The sequence below is a fragment of the Aptenodytes forsteri genome, unplaced genomic scaffold (genome assembly GCF_000699145.1).
Source record: "Aptenodytes forsteri isolate BGI_AS27 unplaced genomic scaffold, ASM69914v1 Scaffold2, whole genome shotgun sequence".
Classification (NCBI taxonomy): domain Eukaryota; kingdom Metazoa; phylum Chordata; class Aves; order Sphenisciformes; family Spheniscidae; genus Aptenodytes; species Aptenodytes forsteri.
The window spans coordinates 7,332,779-7,351,496 of record NW_008795695.1 but is presented as its reverse complement, the minus strand read 5'-3'; the positions used below and the strand labels follow the sequence as shown (position 1 = coordinate 7,351,496).

General features: G+C 38.0%; 1 protein-coding gene across 2 annotated transcripts in view; it reads left to right on the top strand.

The window, feature by feature from the left end:
- Positions 1-84: 84 nt before the first annotated feature.
- Positions 85-18,718, top strand: part of SYNJ1 (synaptojanin 1) — a 65,506-nt gene continuing 46,872 nt past the window's right edge. Inside the window, exons 1-7 of one of the 2 annotated variants that reach the window (XM_009282947.1) lie at positions 85-124; positions 902-1,047; positions 12,540-12,626; positions 13,031-13,298; positions 15,793-16,018; positions 17,284-17,367; positions 18,157-18,218. In XM_009282947.1, the coding sequence (XP_009281222.1) occupies positions 924-1,047; positions 12,540-12,626; positions 13,031-13,298; positions 15,793-16,018; positions 17,284-17,367; positions 18,157-18,218 (851 nt within the window). In that variant the 5' untranslated portion in view covers positions 85-124; positions 902-923. Of the gene's footprint in view, positions 125-848; positions 1,048-12,539; positions 12,627-13,030; positions 13,299-15,792; positions 16,019-17,283; positions 17,368-18,156; positions 18,219-18,718 lie in introns of those variants that run through there. The other variant, XM_019473068.1, reaches the window with a different exon arrangement.

Sequence of the window (18,718 nt, the reverse complement as noted above, 5' to 3'; positions counted from 1 at the left end):
CGGCACACGGCACATTCTGTACCGGCGGCGGGAGGGCCGTGTCGAGGTTACAGGCACTGAGCTGAAAGGAAGGGAGAGGGCAGAAAACCCTGCTCTTGGCTTTCAAGAAGAATCTTCCCTCGCTGTATGTTTCCTGAGCTTAAGCCCTTGAAATTTGGCTACTCTCGCGTTTGTTTATCGCTTCTTATTGTTTGGGTTTTTTTAATTGTTCTAAAGGAAGATCTTACCTCTGTGGTTTACAGGCAGTTTTACTAGTACAATACTGCAATGTTTCAGTCGTCAGCCACTGCAGGGGAGGGTTTAAATCCAAACAAAAACCTGCTTTCATTTAAAAAAGAAAAACAAAATAGGTTAATGTTTTTGTATGATCTTTTAAAACGTCTTAACAGCTTCAGTGTTTAAAATACACTGTCCTTTTGTACAAGGTCAGAATCAGTAAAATAGATCTAAAAATTGAAGCCTGCCCAGGCTTCTGGTCCTCTGCATTTGGCATTAGTTTATGGTTAAGATAGTTGCCACTCTTACATATTTGTGGTGGCTAGAGAACCTTATTTTCATTCTTTTTTTTCCTAAGAAGAAATCCTATTTATTAAATATTGTGAAAGAAATTCTCGTTGTCTCTGAGAAGCTTTTAAATAAATCCTTTATTTTGAAAGATGTTTCTCTGGGTAATTGTGTTTTTGAAACATTGTTGTGTTGTCTTTAGATAGTACCTATATTTGTTTTGGAACATGAGACAAAATAAGTCTCATGAGGTAGAAAGAGCGAGCAGGTCTTTTTTTGTTGTTTGTTTTTTGTTAAACATGTAAAATCCCTGGGAAAGAATGCAAGTCAGACCTGCTTTGCAGAAGGTATCTGGAAGCAGAAGAAGGTTTCACTAACATCATCTTGTGTTGGACAGGACTGCCTCTGATAAAAGCAAAATGGCTTTCAGTAAAGGATACCGTGTCTATCACAAGCTGGATCCACTTCCATTCAGCGTGATAGTGGAAACCAGAAACAGAGAAGAATGTCTCATGTTTGAATCCGGAGCTGTGGCTGTCCTCTGTAAGTTGATATGTTTTGATAACTACAGGGTAAAAGTTGGCAGACTTGACATTGTGTAAGCTGTTTATTTATGGAATATAAAGAAGCAACTACTCTGTTTTCTTATTTGCTAATGGAGGGCTTCTGAGTTAAATGAGAGAGGAAAAAAAAAGACATTTTCATATTTTCATCTGTTGAGAGACAGTTTTACACATTTAATTACACTTCATCATGCATGTATCTTTTCATGTATACTAAATTTTCTTCTAATAGCTTCCAACAACATCTGCTTATTTCTTTGGTTCTGAACAACCTTCTCCTTTTGAATACATGGTAACTCATTGAAAAGCTAATTTTCTATGTTGTATTTCATAATAAAAAATTCTATGTTCTTAAATGGTATATCATATTAATTTGTTTTTTATCTCATTTTGTATCATGATTTTTGGTGGCTTTTTGATTTTTAGCTTTATTTTGTCCCTGTATTTTTAACCTATCTTGAGACTCTGTATTGATTTGTCTTGTAATAAAATGAGTGATATTTGGAGCAAGGTGTCTTGCATTGCAAAGTTATTTTTACATGTTTTCAGTGATAAATGCATTAAATGTTTCCCTTAAATTCTTTTTGGCCTCCCCCCCTTTTTTTTTTAAGTCATAGTTGAAGGAGGACGCTAAAATGGGAAGTGCAGAAGAGATCCGTGAAGCCTATAGATAGGGTTTTAAAATGTAATTTGGTTTGTATTCTTCAGGAAGTCTGAGCACCTGGTTGCACAGGGTTTCTAAGCTTGTTTTTGACTCTTTTATAGAAAGCTTTCATACTGTGGAAGTATTTCATTTTTTTTTTCGGTCAATAACTTTTTGATCAATTCATTCTGATGCCTGTTTGTGGTTTTCTAGCCTAGCTATTCTGAGCACCCGATCAGAAAATGGGAGATTTGATTCACTGCCTGAAGGCTGAGTGGACTCAAAAACTTACCTTTCAGGAGGATGCGCTGGCTTTGAGACTGTGGAGTAGGCTGAATGGGGAGTGTGTTCTCTAACAAGACTCAGAGTTAGAAATGTGATTTCCAAAGAAGAGTGGGACTTGAGATGTGTTTCCTTTCTTCAGTATTTGCAATTGGCTCTCCTGTACATGAGTGTGCTCCTTGGCAGTGGCATGGTCTCTTTCTGAGGCACGTGACTGTCCCTGTGTCCTGTGTAAAGGTACTTAGAAGTCGGGCCATAGAGCCATCTGTACTGGACAGGCTGTATGAACAAGTGCTCTCTAGCATACAGCTTGATCTGCATCTTTAACGTGCGATTAGAACAAGCTGCCATTGACTGTTAGAGGCCTAGCAATGGGACATGTGAGCATGATTGACATTATAGCTGCGATTGCATGATGATCCAGGTGAAAAACAGTGAGTGCTTTTCTCCTATTTTTGAGAATTGTTTTTTTTCTGATACAGTTTCTTCTTACTATGTATTTAAGTAATCTCATTGACTTTGCCAGCAGTATTTGAAAGGCATTGTGTAGTGTGGATTGGGTTGGGAATGTGTCCAGTCATAAAGCTAGTGAACAGGTTTAGTGAAATCCATAAAACGGGGGAAAACGCTTTGAAGATTTGTGGAGAACTTTATTTTAGCATGTATTTAGTAATTACTGAACATGCTTAAGCTACTTAAGGAGCAATGTATTAAAAATAATTTATTCCTGAAAGTTATGGTCAAAAAGGACAGTAAGTTAGTAGCTTTCTGTGTTGTGATACACTGCAGGCACCAGGATAAACTTTCTTCTCTAAAAAATAAAAAACATATCAAAGTTCCTGCCCTCTTCTATGCTTCACGTTGTTACCAAACAGAGGAAGTGGAACCCGAAAGAAGTTTGAAAGCCTCTCTCCTCTAGGGTTCTGTACTTAGTAATAGCATGTTATTAATCTGTAAAGGTTTGTCCTTGGTATTCTAATTGGTAGGTTACAACATAGTAAACATTCATACTTAGCTAGAAGTAGTTACTCTGAATATTGTTTTCAGTAACCTTAACCAGTAAACTGCTTACTCTTTTTCTATCTGGTAAATGGGCATATTTTCCCGATGCATATTTAGCTGTGGCATTTTGCTTTAATTCCCTTTTTGCACCTAAACTCTTTAGGTACCGAAACATGATTTTTTTGTTAATGGTTGAAAGATCACAATCATACCCTGGAACTGACAGCAGATAAAGCGCTAGAGTTCCCTAGCTCAGGATTTTTTTTCTCTTTTTCTGCTTGCTGTTCGCTTCTGATATCTATTCTTTTTAATACATATTTAAAGGAGTACAATTATTAGTGCTTGGCGGAGATTTGTAAAGTACTACTTCTCTATCTTCTAGTCATGCCACAGAAACCAGTCAGAAGATTCTAGTCTGTAGCTGTACAAACTTCTGGATATTGGTACAAATCTAAAAGCCAAAGTTAATGAAGGACTGGCCCTTGGGGAGGATTCCCCAGATGTTTGTAAAATCTGTGTGAATAGATAGAAAAATGGTCAGATCAAGTATATATCAATTTAAATCCGGAACGGCATCACTTTAAACTGTTAGAAACTCATCTTTTTTGCTGATGGTGCTAACACTTTTTAGGCTCTACAAAAATTGACAATACTGATCTCAAACTGTTAGACATTTTTCAAAAGATTTTAATAAATACTGAAGATAAAATAAGGTGTTCAGCCTTATACCCAATCACAGTTCTTACCTGTATGTAGGATGTATAATATAGGCACAACCTAGTGAAATACACTTTACCGTTAAAAGTGATTCATGTGGTTCAGTTCTGAGAGCCTTAGTGAACTGCATCTTCTGGGGTATCCATGTATAGAAATTTGGATTTGAAATGTGCTAAGAGAAAGGAATGAAAGCTTACTGATCCTTTAAATGTCATCTTAAAGGAATTACATCTGTCATTTTGCTGAGGGAAGGATAACGGTATTAACCTCCATCCCCTGTACATTCAGTGAAGCATTGCAAGGTGATTCAGAGGTTTTAGTTAGGCCTCTGTGAAATGCTATACAACTCATATGTTGTGTGATTTTCAGTGCATGTTGTATGTGCACTGAATCTGTTATTCAAGTCAACAAAATAAGATGGAAGAAAGGAGGAGGGTCGAAGGGATAGTTCACAGAGGTGGTTGTTGCGTAATCATTCAGTCTTAACGTGGAAGCAGCCCAAGCCACGCTTCTGCTGGAAGTGTTCTGTGTACTGCTTGTAACGTGGATTAGCTAATGTTACTGTGACCAAAATATCTGAGAAATACTTCGCTTGCCTTTAAATATTTAATATCTCCTTTATCAACTCACTCTTAGTATTGGGTTAGCCCAAGACGTTGAAGTCTGAGGGGATCCTGCCAACTTGCTTCTCAAGGCCTTGTAAGGGCTCTTAGTTTTAAATGTCAGCAGCTTCACTGCTGATTTGTTTAGAATTTAGTTGGAGGATGTCATAGATCTATTTTTTCTTATTTGACGTATAAAATAGACAGTATACTTATTCTTTGAAATAGGACTCTCTAATGAGATATCTTACCTGTAAAGATTTCATTGACTGAGCAGGAGAGTGTTCTCTCTCCCTGTTCCTCTCTGGTGAGTCATAACAAAACGAGTAGGAAGCTGTCTTTACTCCTGTCGCCTGCGATGAGTAAAGGAGAATGTTCTGTCGTCTGGGAAAATACTGAGCCCTGAGCGGAGAGAGCAGGAGCTTTGTGCACATCCTTTGACTTCAATCTTATGGTAAAGCTGAGAAGAGAGCAGATGCGAACAGGAAGAGGCACTATGCCCATCCTGAGCTTTCTGTAGAGCTAGATAAAGTAAGAGCTGTAATAACCTGTGTGCAGCAGGCATCCTGGTGTTCATAGTCATGTTTAGCAATGCTACTCTATCACCCATTCACATTCCACTTCTTTTTAAAAAGAAGATTCTTCCACACTGCATTCTTGGGCTGGGGGGGCTGAGGGTGGGGAAGCAGGTATGCTATTATCTATCCACAGTAGCATATGGGATATAATAATTTTGCAAGAGATTTTAAGTTGATATGGTGCTTGAGGAAACTTAGACACCCAGAAAAGAAACATACTGACGGATACATTTGATGAGCACCTGCTGTATGTACATAATTATTAAGGAGGATAACATTCTGTATGCTCACAACCAAAGGTTTGTTTTTTTTTTTTCTTCGGTGTTTGCTGCCACCAGTAATAAACTGACACTGTGTGATTTCCCCCCCCCCCCCCCCCGATAACGTGTATACAGAGTTTTGAGTAGAACCACATCCCCTTAACTAAGGAAGGAGAATATTTCAAAATAAATTATTCCATTCTGTTTTTCATGATGGGAGCCTATAAAATAAGCTTAATATAAATATTTTCCTGTTTTATATACATATATAAAGGTACAATAATAACAAGAATTAAAATTCTTCAAGCAGTAATTTATCCTCTGGAAAGAGTGTCTTTATGTTAGAGAGGACGGGTCAAATACAGGCTGTGGGAGAAACAATTTATGAGTGTATTTTGATGTAATATTATATTCATCTGAAGCCAATTTGAAGGGACCAATGTGAAGAGACTAGGATGCAAAGGCAAACAGCAATTTCACCTTCCTGTCTTTATTACTGTTTTGACTAAGTGTCATGTTCTGGACTACGCCTTCCCATTAAACGGTATCTTAAAACACTTAAGAAGCTGCAGGGAAGCAACAGCTACAGTGGATGCCAAGGGCAGCCGTGCTGGTGGAGGAGGCTGTAACCTGTTCTCCTGTCATCAGGTGCCTTTCCTAGGATTCTGCCCGAATTCACTGTCCTTTCAAATCTACTGGGAAGATGTTCCGCTCATTGCTTTCCAGGCATTTCCAACAAAATCACGTGGTTTAACAAAGACCGCATATGCTAGCTTAGCACACTTTGAAAAGTACAAGAAGTACAGTAAGAATCTTCCCAGGAGGTCGGTGGAGGCAGTAACTCTTGCCTGGGAGGACTATGACCTCTTTGAATGGCATAATGAATCTGCAAGAATTTGGTCCACAGTTCTGGAAATACTAAGAAGAAGTTACTTGCAACAGAGTCTGAAGGCTTTTTGCTTCTTAGACTAGCTTTACAGCAACAGTGAAGACTATTCTGTATGCGTACCACAGCCCTTTGCATGATTTTAACAAGGGATTTCACTGGCAACAAATAATTCTCTTTATGAATGTTCCCTTTCTAATTCAGTAAATTTTCATTTCTATGGTAGCACACATGATAGTAAAAGTCTTAGTTTTGCCCTACTGGACATCCAGTGAATGATAGCTCTTGCTAATTAAATGTCCATTAAGAAGCCTGGTTTGCATGCTTCTGGAGTTACTCAGACATAATTTAGAAAAACTAATTAGCATTTCTGCATTTCAGGTAATTTGGTAGCTTTTTTGCATGCTAGCATGTATTTAAATTGAAAATTTTTTAATTATGTGAATTGACTTACACAGGCAAAAATTGCAACAGTTGGCTTTCATGTAAAATAACTGTATTTTAATCAAAGCATTCAGTATTAGAAGAAAATCTTTGTACATTATTGGTGCTATAAAGTTTTGTTTTCAATGGAGAACATGTAACTGGGTCAGAAAGCCCAAATCTGATGGAAAGGAGGTGCTTGTAGGCTGTTAGGTAGGTCAGCTTTGTTTTCACACTTTTACTTCTCAGTTTTGTTTTTTTCCCCCCTCCTCAGTGGTGTTAGTCAAAACGATACATTTTGTGAAGTAAATTTGCATAGTACTGAAAAATAGTGTTAAAGCAACCAAGCCTTTTATTTGCTCATCTGTTACAATTACTTTTTTGTTGTTCCAAACAGTGGTTTTTTTTTTCTGGTGTGTAGTATTTAAATATAATTGCTAACATCTAGAGATGTCTGGGGTTTTCTTCATTGCTGGGTAGAGGTGCTTTGTTATGTGGGGGTTCCTCCCCATAGTCTTAAGATACGTGTTGATTATGGTAACATATAAATGTCTTTGTGAAGTGAATAATGGCACTTCATAACTTGAAATAGTACGTAGAGTGGAAAAAAAAATCGTCCTATTAATTCAAAGCAAATATCATATGAATTACGGCAGATTTAAGTATCGGCGGGGGAGTATCGGCTGTCATCCAGTTTTCTGTGCATCTATTCATGTCAGCAAAGTATCAAAAGTAATAAAATGGTTCTTCAGTTGGTTGATTTATAAATCAAAGTGGTGACTCCACTCTGATTTTAATGTCATCTATGTGGTAATATTGAAGTGTTAGTTTTAATTTAAATACTGAAAGTTTAACTGTCCTAATTTGACAAAAAGCCTGAAAACCTCAATCTTAAAAGCTCAAAACCAAACTGTGTGAGAACAGTTCATAAATTTTTCAGATTTTAAACTTTTTAAAGTGACAGTAGCATGAGCTTTTTCTCATCTAACTTAAATGAGAAGACTTGTTTCTGAAGGAACTGCACATAATTTCAGGAGTGTGTCTTTGTTCCCCGCTCAGCGTCCCATGTTCTAGCTGGGAATTGTAGCCACTAACTTAAAATGTGTTGTCATAGCACCTTGTGAACCCACCAAGAAGAGAACGTAACTGTGGAAAGCCTAAATGATAACTTTCAACATGATGTTAGCTTTATAATTGTTAAAATTGAAAACCTAATTTCTTATTTGGAATTAAGTAGAATACATGTTGAACCAAGTTGTCCTAAAGACAGGATTTTTAATAGGGTTCCATTTGCGTAACAGTAAGAGGGCTGACATAATCCCTGTAAAATAATTTAATCATTCACCTTTCTTAAATGAGTCAGTGATTGATAAGGTGTGATTATTACAGATGCACACTTGTGATTTAACTTTGAACAAATGAGATGTTAACATTTAAAAATACTATGACCTATTAATTGTTAATAAAGATTGACTTAAAATTATTTTATTCTTTTTCTCTTGATACTGCAAATGAGGCTTGCTGGCTTTCTACAAGAATGCATTACAACTTGACCTGAAAACCACATTAAAAGTGTTGTGGTTTTGGGGTTTTTTTTGTACTGCTAAATAGCGAGTCATTATTTCTGTTTTAGAAATTAATCAACTTGAATCTAATTAATGCAGTGGGTTAAGCAGAAGCTGCTTTTAATTTCCTTTCTGCTTAACATCTGAACTGACACAAAGTAATAGAAGAAATACTGCCTCCTAATGTTTTGTGTCCATCTTTATACACAGATATATGTATGCTTGCATTGTCTACTGTTTACTACTCCTCTACAGTATAATTTAAAATCTGTTAAGTCCAGTGTTATGGATGAAAGTTGTCATTTCAGCTGGTAACTTCTGTCTTTAGAAGTTTCATGTCTTAATTCGTTCTTCTTAGCGAGTGACAGCTTTTTATATTTTTTTCAGAGAGCCTTAATTGTGTTTGCTTACTTTGAGCTATTTAAAGATGAATAAATAGAAAAGTCAGTTTCTCGAAGAGAAGTAGGTTCATTAATTTGTAGGACTTTATGTTTTTCTGAGTGCATATTTATATTAGCTGCATTTTTTTCAAGACATGGAGCTCATAAATCAAAGTCAAAAGGGTTCTCATGGCTGCAGGCCAACCTACCATTCTGGGAAGAGATGTTCTCATTCGTTAAGAATGTTACAGAGGAAATGAGGAAATGCTCTCTCCTTCTCTCAGGATTACCTTAGCCTTCCTGCGGTTTAACTTCTAAGCTGCAGTTCACCCAGTTGGTAATTTCAGCTATTCATAGAGGAAACTGAAAGTTGGCTTTGCATACACTGAATATAAGATATTATAGTGATGGGGTCTTAGCCATGTATTTTTGTAACTTCAGTGGCTCTTGCGTATCCAGCTGTACCCGATGACTTTGCATGCTGAATGAAGTGAGAGCGCATAGATCTTCATGAAGCTTACTGCTTTGGTGAAGAAGGAGGAGTTAAATATGATACTTGTGGGGAGAATCTGGATGGTTCCAGAGCACTTACATTGTCATTCACACTGTTTGCAGGTTTTCATATCACTCCGTACCAGATTTAATTTTGGTATCTTCAGAAATGGGAAATGCCATGTGCAGTGGCAGTCAGTAATAGATTACACTCTGGCCTAGGTGTTTGGGCTTTTTTCTTTTAGCATCCATAAATGAAAGGCATCCTTGTGGCTAGCACTGGTGGAGGTGCTGGTTCAAGAGATTCTTGTAAATGTTTGGAGGCTAAGTGGACTTTTGGTCTAAACCAGTTGTACAATCATTTGCATGTTTTCATAACGTTACTGCTTGTTCATGTCAGGGCCCCTGAGGATGCCACCAGCCCTGACCATCCCTGCCCAGCCCCCCCGGGGGCTTCCCCCACCCTGCCCACAGCCCAGGATCCCATTTCAGTCCCCTCAGGGCTGTCAGTCCCTGCCCCAGCAATGCTGCAGCAAAGTGCCGGTCTCCAGCTCTCCACAGCCCTGCCCAGCCTGGACATGGGCCCTGCTGAGCCGGGCTGATGTCCTAGCCCAGCCTTGGCCTGTCCCTGTCTCCATGGCCTGCCTGGCCATCCTGGGCCTGTGTCTTGCCCCGGTTACCCTCACCAGGCCTGACTCTTGCCTACAGACTGCCATCCTGGTGGGGCCTCAGCCCATCCCCACGGAGGTGCCTGATGTCCTGGGCTGGGGCTGCCCCCAGCCTGCCCTGCCTCCCTGGGGGACCCCCCATGGCTACCAGTGCCCTGGCCCCCAGGGAGATGCTGGTCCCCACGGTGTCCCAACAGTTCAAATGGAAGAAAATGGAAAGGAGCGTGGTGTAGCTGTGTCTTGTTCCTGATTTCATCTTGCTTTTCAGAAAACTCAAGTGCCTTTCCTAAGTATTGTAGCACTCCTGATGGTGGGAAGTCCCTTATTGTGCATTACCCCAAAAGCAGCCTGAGCACTGCTGCAGTCAACCATCCAAAACATCCCTGCGTAGCGTGGGTTGGTGCTGCTGCGGTAGGGAAGGGGCAGCAGTGCACTACTGTGGAGTTGCTCCCTTTTCTGCTATCAGTGCTACTTCTGTGACTGCTTTCTTTTTAGCTTGGTTTCTTAAGGAAAAGGAGGTTTATGTGATAACCATTTTTCATCCCTCTGTATTGGCTAATATCAGTCATCACCAAATCTCATCATTCTTTCAGGTTTCGTGAACGCTGACAGCTAGAGGTTCAAACGGATGCTCTCAATGAAGGGGAATCTGCCTTACGAATTTATGTTATAAAGTTGTAACTCGTAGTAGGCTTGATGTGCCTTATGGGAGGGTGGTAGGAGCATGTTGCAGGTAAGCTCTTCTGCGTCCCGGCTGCCTGCTGTGGGGCCTGTTAAATGTACCTTGCGCCTGGACTCGGGTTCTGCAGAGGCAGTGGCTGAAACCTGGGGATAGGTGAGGATGGGCCAGGGCAGGATGGATGAAGTGAACCTTCTGAGGTTTGCGATGTTTGCTGTTTTCCCATGTGAATTTTGGCCTTAAAAAAAAAAAATGGGAAAGGTGCAGGCAGTGTGAGATAGTAATACATGCTCACTGTGGAAAAGCTTTGCTCAGAGTTCACACTGTATTAGATCTAATGTAACTGAAAAACTTAGCATGAAGTGCCTTTAGTTGGTGCTTGAGTGCTTTGTTGAGAAAATAATAATTGACTAGCCACAGTAAGTTTTTCTATTTCCTTTTTTTTTTTTTGCTTGTTTTTGCAATCCTTTGCTGCTTTATTAGCCGTGGCCTTTTTTGTTGATCTGAATTTGCAAAGCCCATGTCACTTACTTTACTTCGGGCATTTACTTATTAAGGCTTAGCAAGGATAACAGGCGATCTAGGCAATGGAAAAAGAGAATAAATCCATAGAAGACAGAAAAGCCATTGTTCTGAAATGTCATTAAATGCTGGCAGGCACCTTTAAGAAAAATCCTGCAAAAAGTTTGAAACTAAACCTCATCTTTCATTACTAATTTGAAATGTGAAAGAGAAACATGGCAGTTCTCTGGTTACCGAAAGTTGAGTTCAGAAGAGTATGTTGACATCATTAAATGCTTGCTGAAAAAATGGTTTGAAAGAACCAGGTTTTGAAGTTTAGAAGTTGTTCTTTCCAGCCTGATGGTGATCTGGTTAAGAAAACATGGTTTGGTGATGCTGACAAAATCACTGTCTGTAAACAATGCGTTTAGATTGGCTGCGAGTCTTAACACTTACGATGGGTGAGGACTTTGGAAATAATCATGCTGCTATAACTCTCTTATCTTTAGCATCTGGATTACAGGAATACAGCGTATCAGTGCAAGTAGTTAAAGAAGCTTTTTTAAAATGCACTTAGTAAAACATTGAATGAGCTTAGATTTCAGGCTGAGGTTAAATAATTGTTTCATCTATATTGGAGTTTCTGATCCACTTTAATAATAGAGCTGGCGGACATTTGAACAGAAGGGATAGGCTTGTGCACAGGCAGGGCTATGCTAAGCTTAGGGAATACTCATTAGAAAGATTCACAACAGCAGTTCTAAGGAAAATATAGCTAATGTGAGAGAGAGCACAGCAGAATGCCAGGGCAGTAGGCGTTTTGATTTATGCTTTTCTTTATGTCAAATTCTGATTTTTTTAATTGTCAAAGTGAAAATTAATTAGCAGATCATTTCTGAGGAGGGAGAAGGTGTTGATCCTTGGTGACCCAGAAATCTCAATCCCTGTGGATCCAGTGGCATAGCTGGAATTGTCGGTCTTTGTGCTTCAGGTGCAGTCTCAGTCATGAGCAAAAGCTCAGGACAGGTGCGATCTGGTTTCTGCCCTGCAGCATCTCTGTCACCTGGCTCTGCAGTCAAGCTTGTGGGCCTCTGGTTTTTTGAGTGCTGAGTAAATTTCTAAAGTGTACGCTAACTTTAACTCCCAGGTGAATAATGGTAGATACAATTTCTTCTGAAACATTAAACATTTTTTTTTTTCAAAAATGTCTGTGAAAATTGTGTTTTCCTAATCTAAGACGTGGCTTTTAAATACCATTATCTTGTGGACCTACAAGAGTTTTCATTTGCTTGGAATGTATCTAAAACTAGTCAAAATGCACTTGTGATAATCTTGTTTACTTATCTGGAAATAATACTGCCACATCATGGCCTTATTCTTGGAGGAAAAGAATAATTTTTTTCATTAAATAAAGCAGCATTTAGCACTACTCTAATTTTAACTAATTGCAGGAGAGCATTCTCATGGAACTCATTTGCCTGTGTTTTAGATGCTTTTTATATTAGGAGATTATGATGTTAAAAATGCCAACGTTCTCCTTTAATATCACTTGGAGTTTTTGCAAGTCCTGTTTTTGTTGCCTAAAAACATAGTGTGATCATACTTTGTCATAAAATCAAATACTCATTCTCCATTATAAAATGCCATATGCTCATACATTTTGATTTCTTTCCAGAAGTTTCACGTAAGCACTACTTTTGTAATCTCTGGGATTTTCGGTTTAGAGTGGACTCATTCTCCCTGCCATAGTGTATGGTCTTTTACATCAAAAAATCTTATGCTTTCTCTCTATAGCTTATGTAGAAAAAGACACAATCAAGAATACCTACTCCAAAGTAATGGATGCATATGGGCTCTTGGGTGTATTAAGATTAAACCTTGGTGAGTAAAATATGCAAAACCTTAATTTTTCATTTGGGAAAGAAAATTGTGCTGCTCCTGTAAAACTGCACAGCACAGGATCTTCGCAAAAGGAACTGGGCTCTTTTTTTCTTTTTATTTTTTGTCTTTGTAGAGTAACTTGCAAGTTTGGAGCACTCCCAGAAATGAGGGAGTGGACAAAAATAACTTCCGTTTTCACAATCCCTGTTATTTGCAGCATAGTTTCTCCTGTTTGTGTTTCCTTTTCTTTTGTAGAACTTGAGAATGAATTCTTGATGTTGGTTCTTTTTGGACTTTTTTCAGGAAAACTGGGGTCAGATTGTGTGCATTTAAGCGTATATAAATACATCAACATCACACTCCACTAAGAGTCATTGTTACCTGTGCCTTTTCTTGTTTTACAGGCGACACGTTGTTACATTATCTGGTTCTAGTAACAGGATGCATGTCTGTGGGAAAGATTCAAGACTCTGAAGTTTTTCGAGTTACTTCCACTGAATTTGTATCGTTACGAATTGATTCAACAGATGAGGATCGTATTTCAGAAGTGCGCAAAGTTTTGAACTCGGGAAACTTCTATTTTGCATGGTCTGCAACGGGTGTCAGTTTAGATCTTAGTCTCAATGCTCACCGCAGCATGCAGGAGCACACCACTGACAATAGGTTTTTCTGGTGAGTTCATAATACGTTTTATCAGACATTATATAGAATAATGCATGCGTGTACAAACTAATCTGTGGCAAGTGTTTATCCTTGTCTTTCTCAGCTCTTAAATGTACACCTTTGTCCCACATATGTTGATGAGGTAGAATAGCATTATTTTAACTCTAAGGACACAAGTATGTTATTAACGACACAATGTTTCCATGGCCACTTGGAGTTTCTTAATTGGAAGACACAGATTTTCCCCGCTTGTGGTATTATACTTCGATCTGAACAGTTGTCGTGATGTTGTGTTTCAGCTTTGGTGTCTCTTAATTCTTCGTCGAGTGCATCAATTTTTTAAAGTGAGTGTGGTAATGGAGCCTTAAAGAAAATGTTAATCTTTTCAACATTCTGGATTCTAAATGGTGTGGTGTTTGTATATAGTTTCCAAGTGGTTTTCCAACATATGAAAAGGCTTTAAAAGTTTTATTACACAGATAATTGTCATGTTGCTCATTTTTTTGAAACAGAGCAGGTAGACTGTGCTACAGTGCACATTGCTTGGCTGCTGAACTCACTATCTATTTACAGAATATTTTTGAATAAAGTAAGGTTTTCACACAGAGAATTCTTGGTAAAAGGAATACTACTGTTTCTGCCAATAAGCAGCTTAAATAATGCCAGTGATGCATACTGTCATGTAAGAAATTCTGCTCCCATATTTTCAGCCTTTGTTAAAAATGGTGTATATGTCCATGAACCTTGGAAGGGTTCTGAAGACTTCACAGTATGCTGTTAGAACAGGTGAAAAGCTACATCTTCCTCCCCCTCTTCTGTCCGATATACAAGACACCAGACGAGCTCTGGCATATGTGCCAGTGCTACTCTACTATTTGCCACTATTTTGGTCCGATAGAGGAATATGATCAGATTGCTATATAAAACAAAATATGTGTATTAAGACAGAAAATAAGCTCTGGTCTTCAGAAACACATCTACCTTGATGTAGGTTTACAGGAGTTATAGGAACCTAGCTGTTTGTCTCTCTGCATCTGGAAGAAGACTGGGCTCTCTGTTGATAAGTCAGCATTTCAAGACTTGAGAAATGATGATGCCTGTTGACCCTGTCCAAATAAGCTTGGCTGATTTTGACCCCTGTCATAAAACTTCTTAAGTTATCTGGCTTTTTTTCCAGTAAGAATCGGTCCTCGCAGGAGGTGGATGGAATGTCCCAGATTCCAAGATCTAGAAATGTAAACACTAGAAGTCAATAACAAAGTATTCTGTTTATGCACTTTCAGTGCATAAGTGCGTAAGTTTATGCACTTTCCAGTAAGCTTTCCTGGGCTTTTTCTATTCAAAAGTTCCAGTCTCAGGTTGCCCAGGGAAAGAATATTGTTTGCTTTCTGTGTCTCCTTTTGTAATGCATCTGTATACTTTTCTGTAAAGTGAATACATACTTGATTCACGGGATTTGAATTTTCATTAATGATTGAACTGAGGTGTTTGATAAGTTGCAGGGTTTTTTTTGTTTTTGTTTTTTTTTTTAAATTGGAAGTTTAGAATGAAAAGGCTAAAATTAAAGTGAATAGCTTCAGACTTCATACCAAATATGTTATTTACAATTATGGTAGAATTTTCTGGGCGGTGACAAAACCAGCCGTCTTACTAGAGTTTACTTTTCTTTGCTATGCAGAACACTTTACTTCCTTTTTATACAAGTGAGTGTTTCCAAAGAAGATCAAAAGCCAAGCCCCACTAGAGTGAGGTAAAACAAAAAAACTCACCAAACCCAAACTTTAGTCTTATTTACTTACTACAGTGTTGATTGGTACTACTTAATGCACAGGTATATCCAAACTGTGGATCTTTCTTTCATTTGAGCAGTAATTGGTATTAGAGAATGGTATACGCAGTATATAATGTACCAACACTTAACCCTGAAATTGATATTTACAGAAATTTTAAAATCAGTTGGCTATGGATGTATTCCTGGAAGCTTGTCTGGGCAAGTCGTGTTATGGTGATGTATAACAGAAATAATCAACGTATGTTGACAAGAATTTTTTTTCTAGCTTTATTTTGTGCTAGTGTGAAATTGAATGGTGCTTTACTCATCATGAAAGGTAACCCCGTAATTGGAATTCTGGCTTGCTTTTCCCAGAATCTGTAATCTTTGGCTTCTCAAATCGAGGCTGAGTGGAGAAATACAAACAAGCTTGGAGTGTTGTTTTTTGCTGGGTGAAGAGCAGAGGCTATAAGGGTTCTTTTTTCGAGGTCATTAAAATTCATGGCTTCGCCCCATATTCGTATTGTGCAAATGTTTAAGCTGTTCTCTTGTGAACTTTGCTATTTCAAGTATGTTTCAATAAGAGTTATATCATAAAACTATAACATGCGTATTTTCCTTTTCTTATTTGTAGTAGTGGGCATAAAATATAAGAAGTTAGTAGCTGGCTTAACAATTTGAGCTGTATTTTATTTCCTTCCAGTTATTTTATTTAATTTTTTTTCCTGATAGGAACCAGTCACTGCATTTACATCTGAAGCACTATGGTGTGAACTGTGATGACTGGTTGTTACGTCTCATGTGTGGAGGAGTGGAGATAAGGACAATTTATGCGGCTCATAAGCAGGCAAAGGCTTGTCTCATTTCACGACTAAGCTGTGAACGGGCTGGCACCAGATTTAATGTCCGGGGAACAAACGATGATGGTCACGTTGCTAATTTCGTTGAAACAGAGCAGGTATGTTACACTACAGTTCACGTTGGTTGGCTGATGAACTCAAGATAAGCATGTGTGTGGATAGTGTTTTGCCCTAGATCAACAGATCACAAGTCAAGTCTGTAACCCACAGATATTGGAATAGTTCCTTTGCTGCTAAATAAGGAATCTAAGTAGGTTACATAATTTGACAATCTTGGTTTTTAGCGTAGCTTAGGGTAAGGGCATTCATGGGTCTGAGTTTCAATAGCTTAAGAAGCTGTTATCCATCAACTGAACTGTTGTAGGTGGCTGTACTTCCTTTTAGCCACCTGAGCTGTAGGTGAGTGTGTACGTCTTTTGGCCTGAGCTAGTAGTAAAGTAAAAGACCTTAGAAACAAGCAAAAGAGATTTTTGGCAAATACCTGGCACCTTGTGGTTCAGGAAAGATAAAAGCATTCCTATGGTTGCTTAACACAGCTCCTCTGAAAGGTAGTTTTTAAAGCCACTGTAATGCCACTGCATTTGATTGTGTATCTTTGCCCTTATTATACAGAAATGCAAGAAGCTATTAAATCATTCTTTGCTGGCCTTTCTTATGAAAGAAGGCTCACTTCTTATGATAACCTAGTTACCAAGATGTTGTTCCTGCAACTGTATTCATGTGAGTAGGTATCTTTGGTTGACTCACTGACTCTTTGCAAAGCCTGGGTGACTTCAGTAGGATTTTATCCAGGAAGGGCTCTGCTTGTACACATCCAATTTCAGGAGTTTACTCTTGTACAGTTTCTCTGTCCAAGTTTCCTGGCAGGCTAATGTCACTAGATGACTGTGGCATATCATTCCATTTAAAGTTTCCTTTCCTGTATACTTAATAGACCATTGTATTTTGGATTCTGATGCACAAAATCTGTGCGGGTGTTCTGACTGGCTGCATTGTTATTTTCTGTGCATTGGTATACATTTTAACTGTTCCTACAGGAAGGTCTTACCAAGATTTTTAAAACAAGTTACTCTTAGCACAGAAGTCATTCAGGCCCAAATAAGAAAAGCTTGCTGTATTTTCTTAGATGTTGTAAATCATGGTTCTGCAAGGAAGCATGAGAGTGCCAGAACTTCCTTTATGAATTGTTCAGAGGGGATAGAGAGAAAAGTCTAGGGAACACAATTAATATATTAGCTTGTAGTGTGGAATATGTAATATGTAAATATATTTTATTTACTCTATGTTTAGCTAAGGCTAAGAAACCTAAAACCTTACACTCTGTAATACCTATTAATACTATGCTTTTTTTTTTTCTTAACAGGTGATATTTTTAGATGATTCTGTGTCGTCTTTCATACAGATTCGAGGATCTGTTCCATTATTTTGGGAACAGCCCGGCCTGCAGGTAAGCAGGAGATAGATTTAATTATACAGATAATTCTTATTCATGTCTTTTTAAACATCTTACAGTAGCATTTAGGCTCTTCTGCAGAGTTACCTGTCAGGATGAGGTTATCCTTTGGGGCCAAGTTGGTGCTATTGTTTAATTCACCAATACTGCTACTCTCGAGTCTCTGAATGCTGTTTTGCACAAGATTTGAAGGTCCATTGCTTTTGAGATGTTTTCTTGTTGAAGTTCTGAGTTTTTTCTGGTTTAATTTAAATTGCAATTTTAAAATAGTTTGCCTAAGGGCACCCAAAGAGAATGTCTTCTTCTGAATTGTTCTTGAGGATAAGTCTTTTCAAGAAGTCAGTATGGATCAAGAGTTACTGTAATATAATTTCATCCCAGTTTTCTTGAAAGAAACTACATGCAACTACTACTGTGATACAATTTTTACAGGAAAGGTTAAAAAAAGTTCATGCCTCAGTGACTCTAGGTTCTTTAAACTAGACATATAAGCATTTTGCAGTAGAACTGCTGAAACATTTACATGCCTTTTACTCAAAACAAGAAGTAATTAGATGATATGACTAAGTATATTAAAGAAAAAAAGTGTTTTTTAGAAAAAAGAGGAATTTAGGAAAAGCCTATAAAAAGAATGCACATCATAGCAAGCAGAATAAATTTTGGAGACTTCATTTAGAAAGTGAAATTAATTTTTAGGCCATATTTAGGATCAAAAGAGGTCTTTGAAGAATGATTAATCAAATGTGTAAAGACAAATAATTTAATGTAATCTTCATGTCATAGGTGGGATCCCATCGTGTCAGAATGTCAAGGGGTTTTGAGGCGAATGCACCAGCTTTTGACAGGTGAAAGAATGTCTTAAATTTTTGTTAATGCACTACAAACCTCTGATAAGTGATGCATCAGAGGGATGGGATATGTTATTCCAAATGAGAGGCTTTGTCTATACAAATGTGTGATTCAGCAAAGCAGCGAACTGCCTGGGCAGCTTTTTCAAACTTCTACGGGATTGCTTGTGCCTTTGAGTGCTTTGTTGAAAAGTTTGAAGAAAATTTAAAATAGCAAAATACTTTGTTAAATTGAAAACAAAAATTATAGCATGTTTACATTGAATAATCTATATGTCAGCTGCTGTATAAAAGTAAAATTTATATTTTTATTTTATTCCTGCCATGACACTTCAGCTTCACAGCCTTATGGTTTCAACTAAATGTATGTTGTTAAGTTGGTGCTATTATCCTAATTAAATAGCAGTCAGTGGTTGTATGCTATTATTGAGTTACATTGATTTGTTTCAACATGACATAATAAAAGGCTTGCGGCAGTTACTCGGAGTACCCACTAC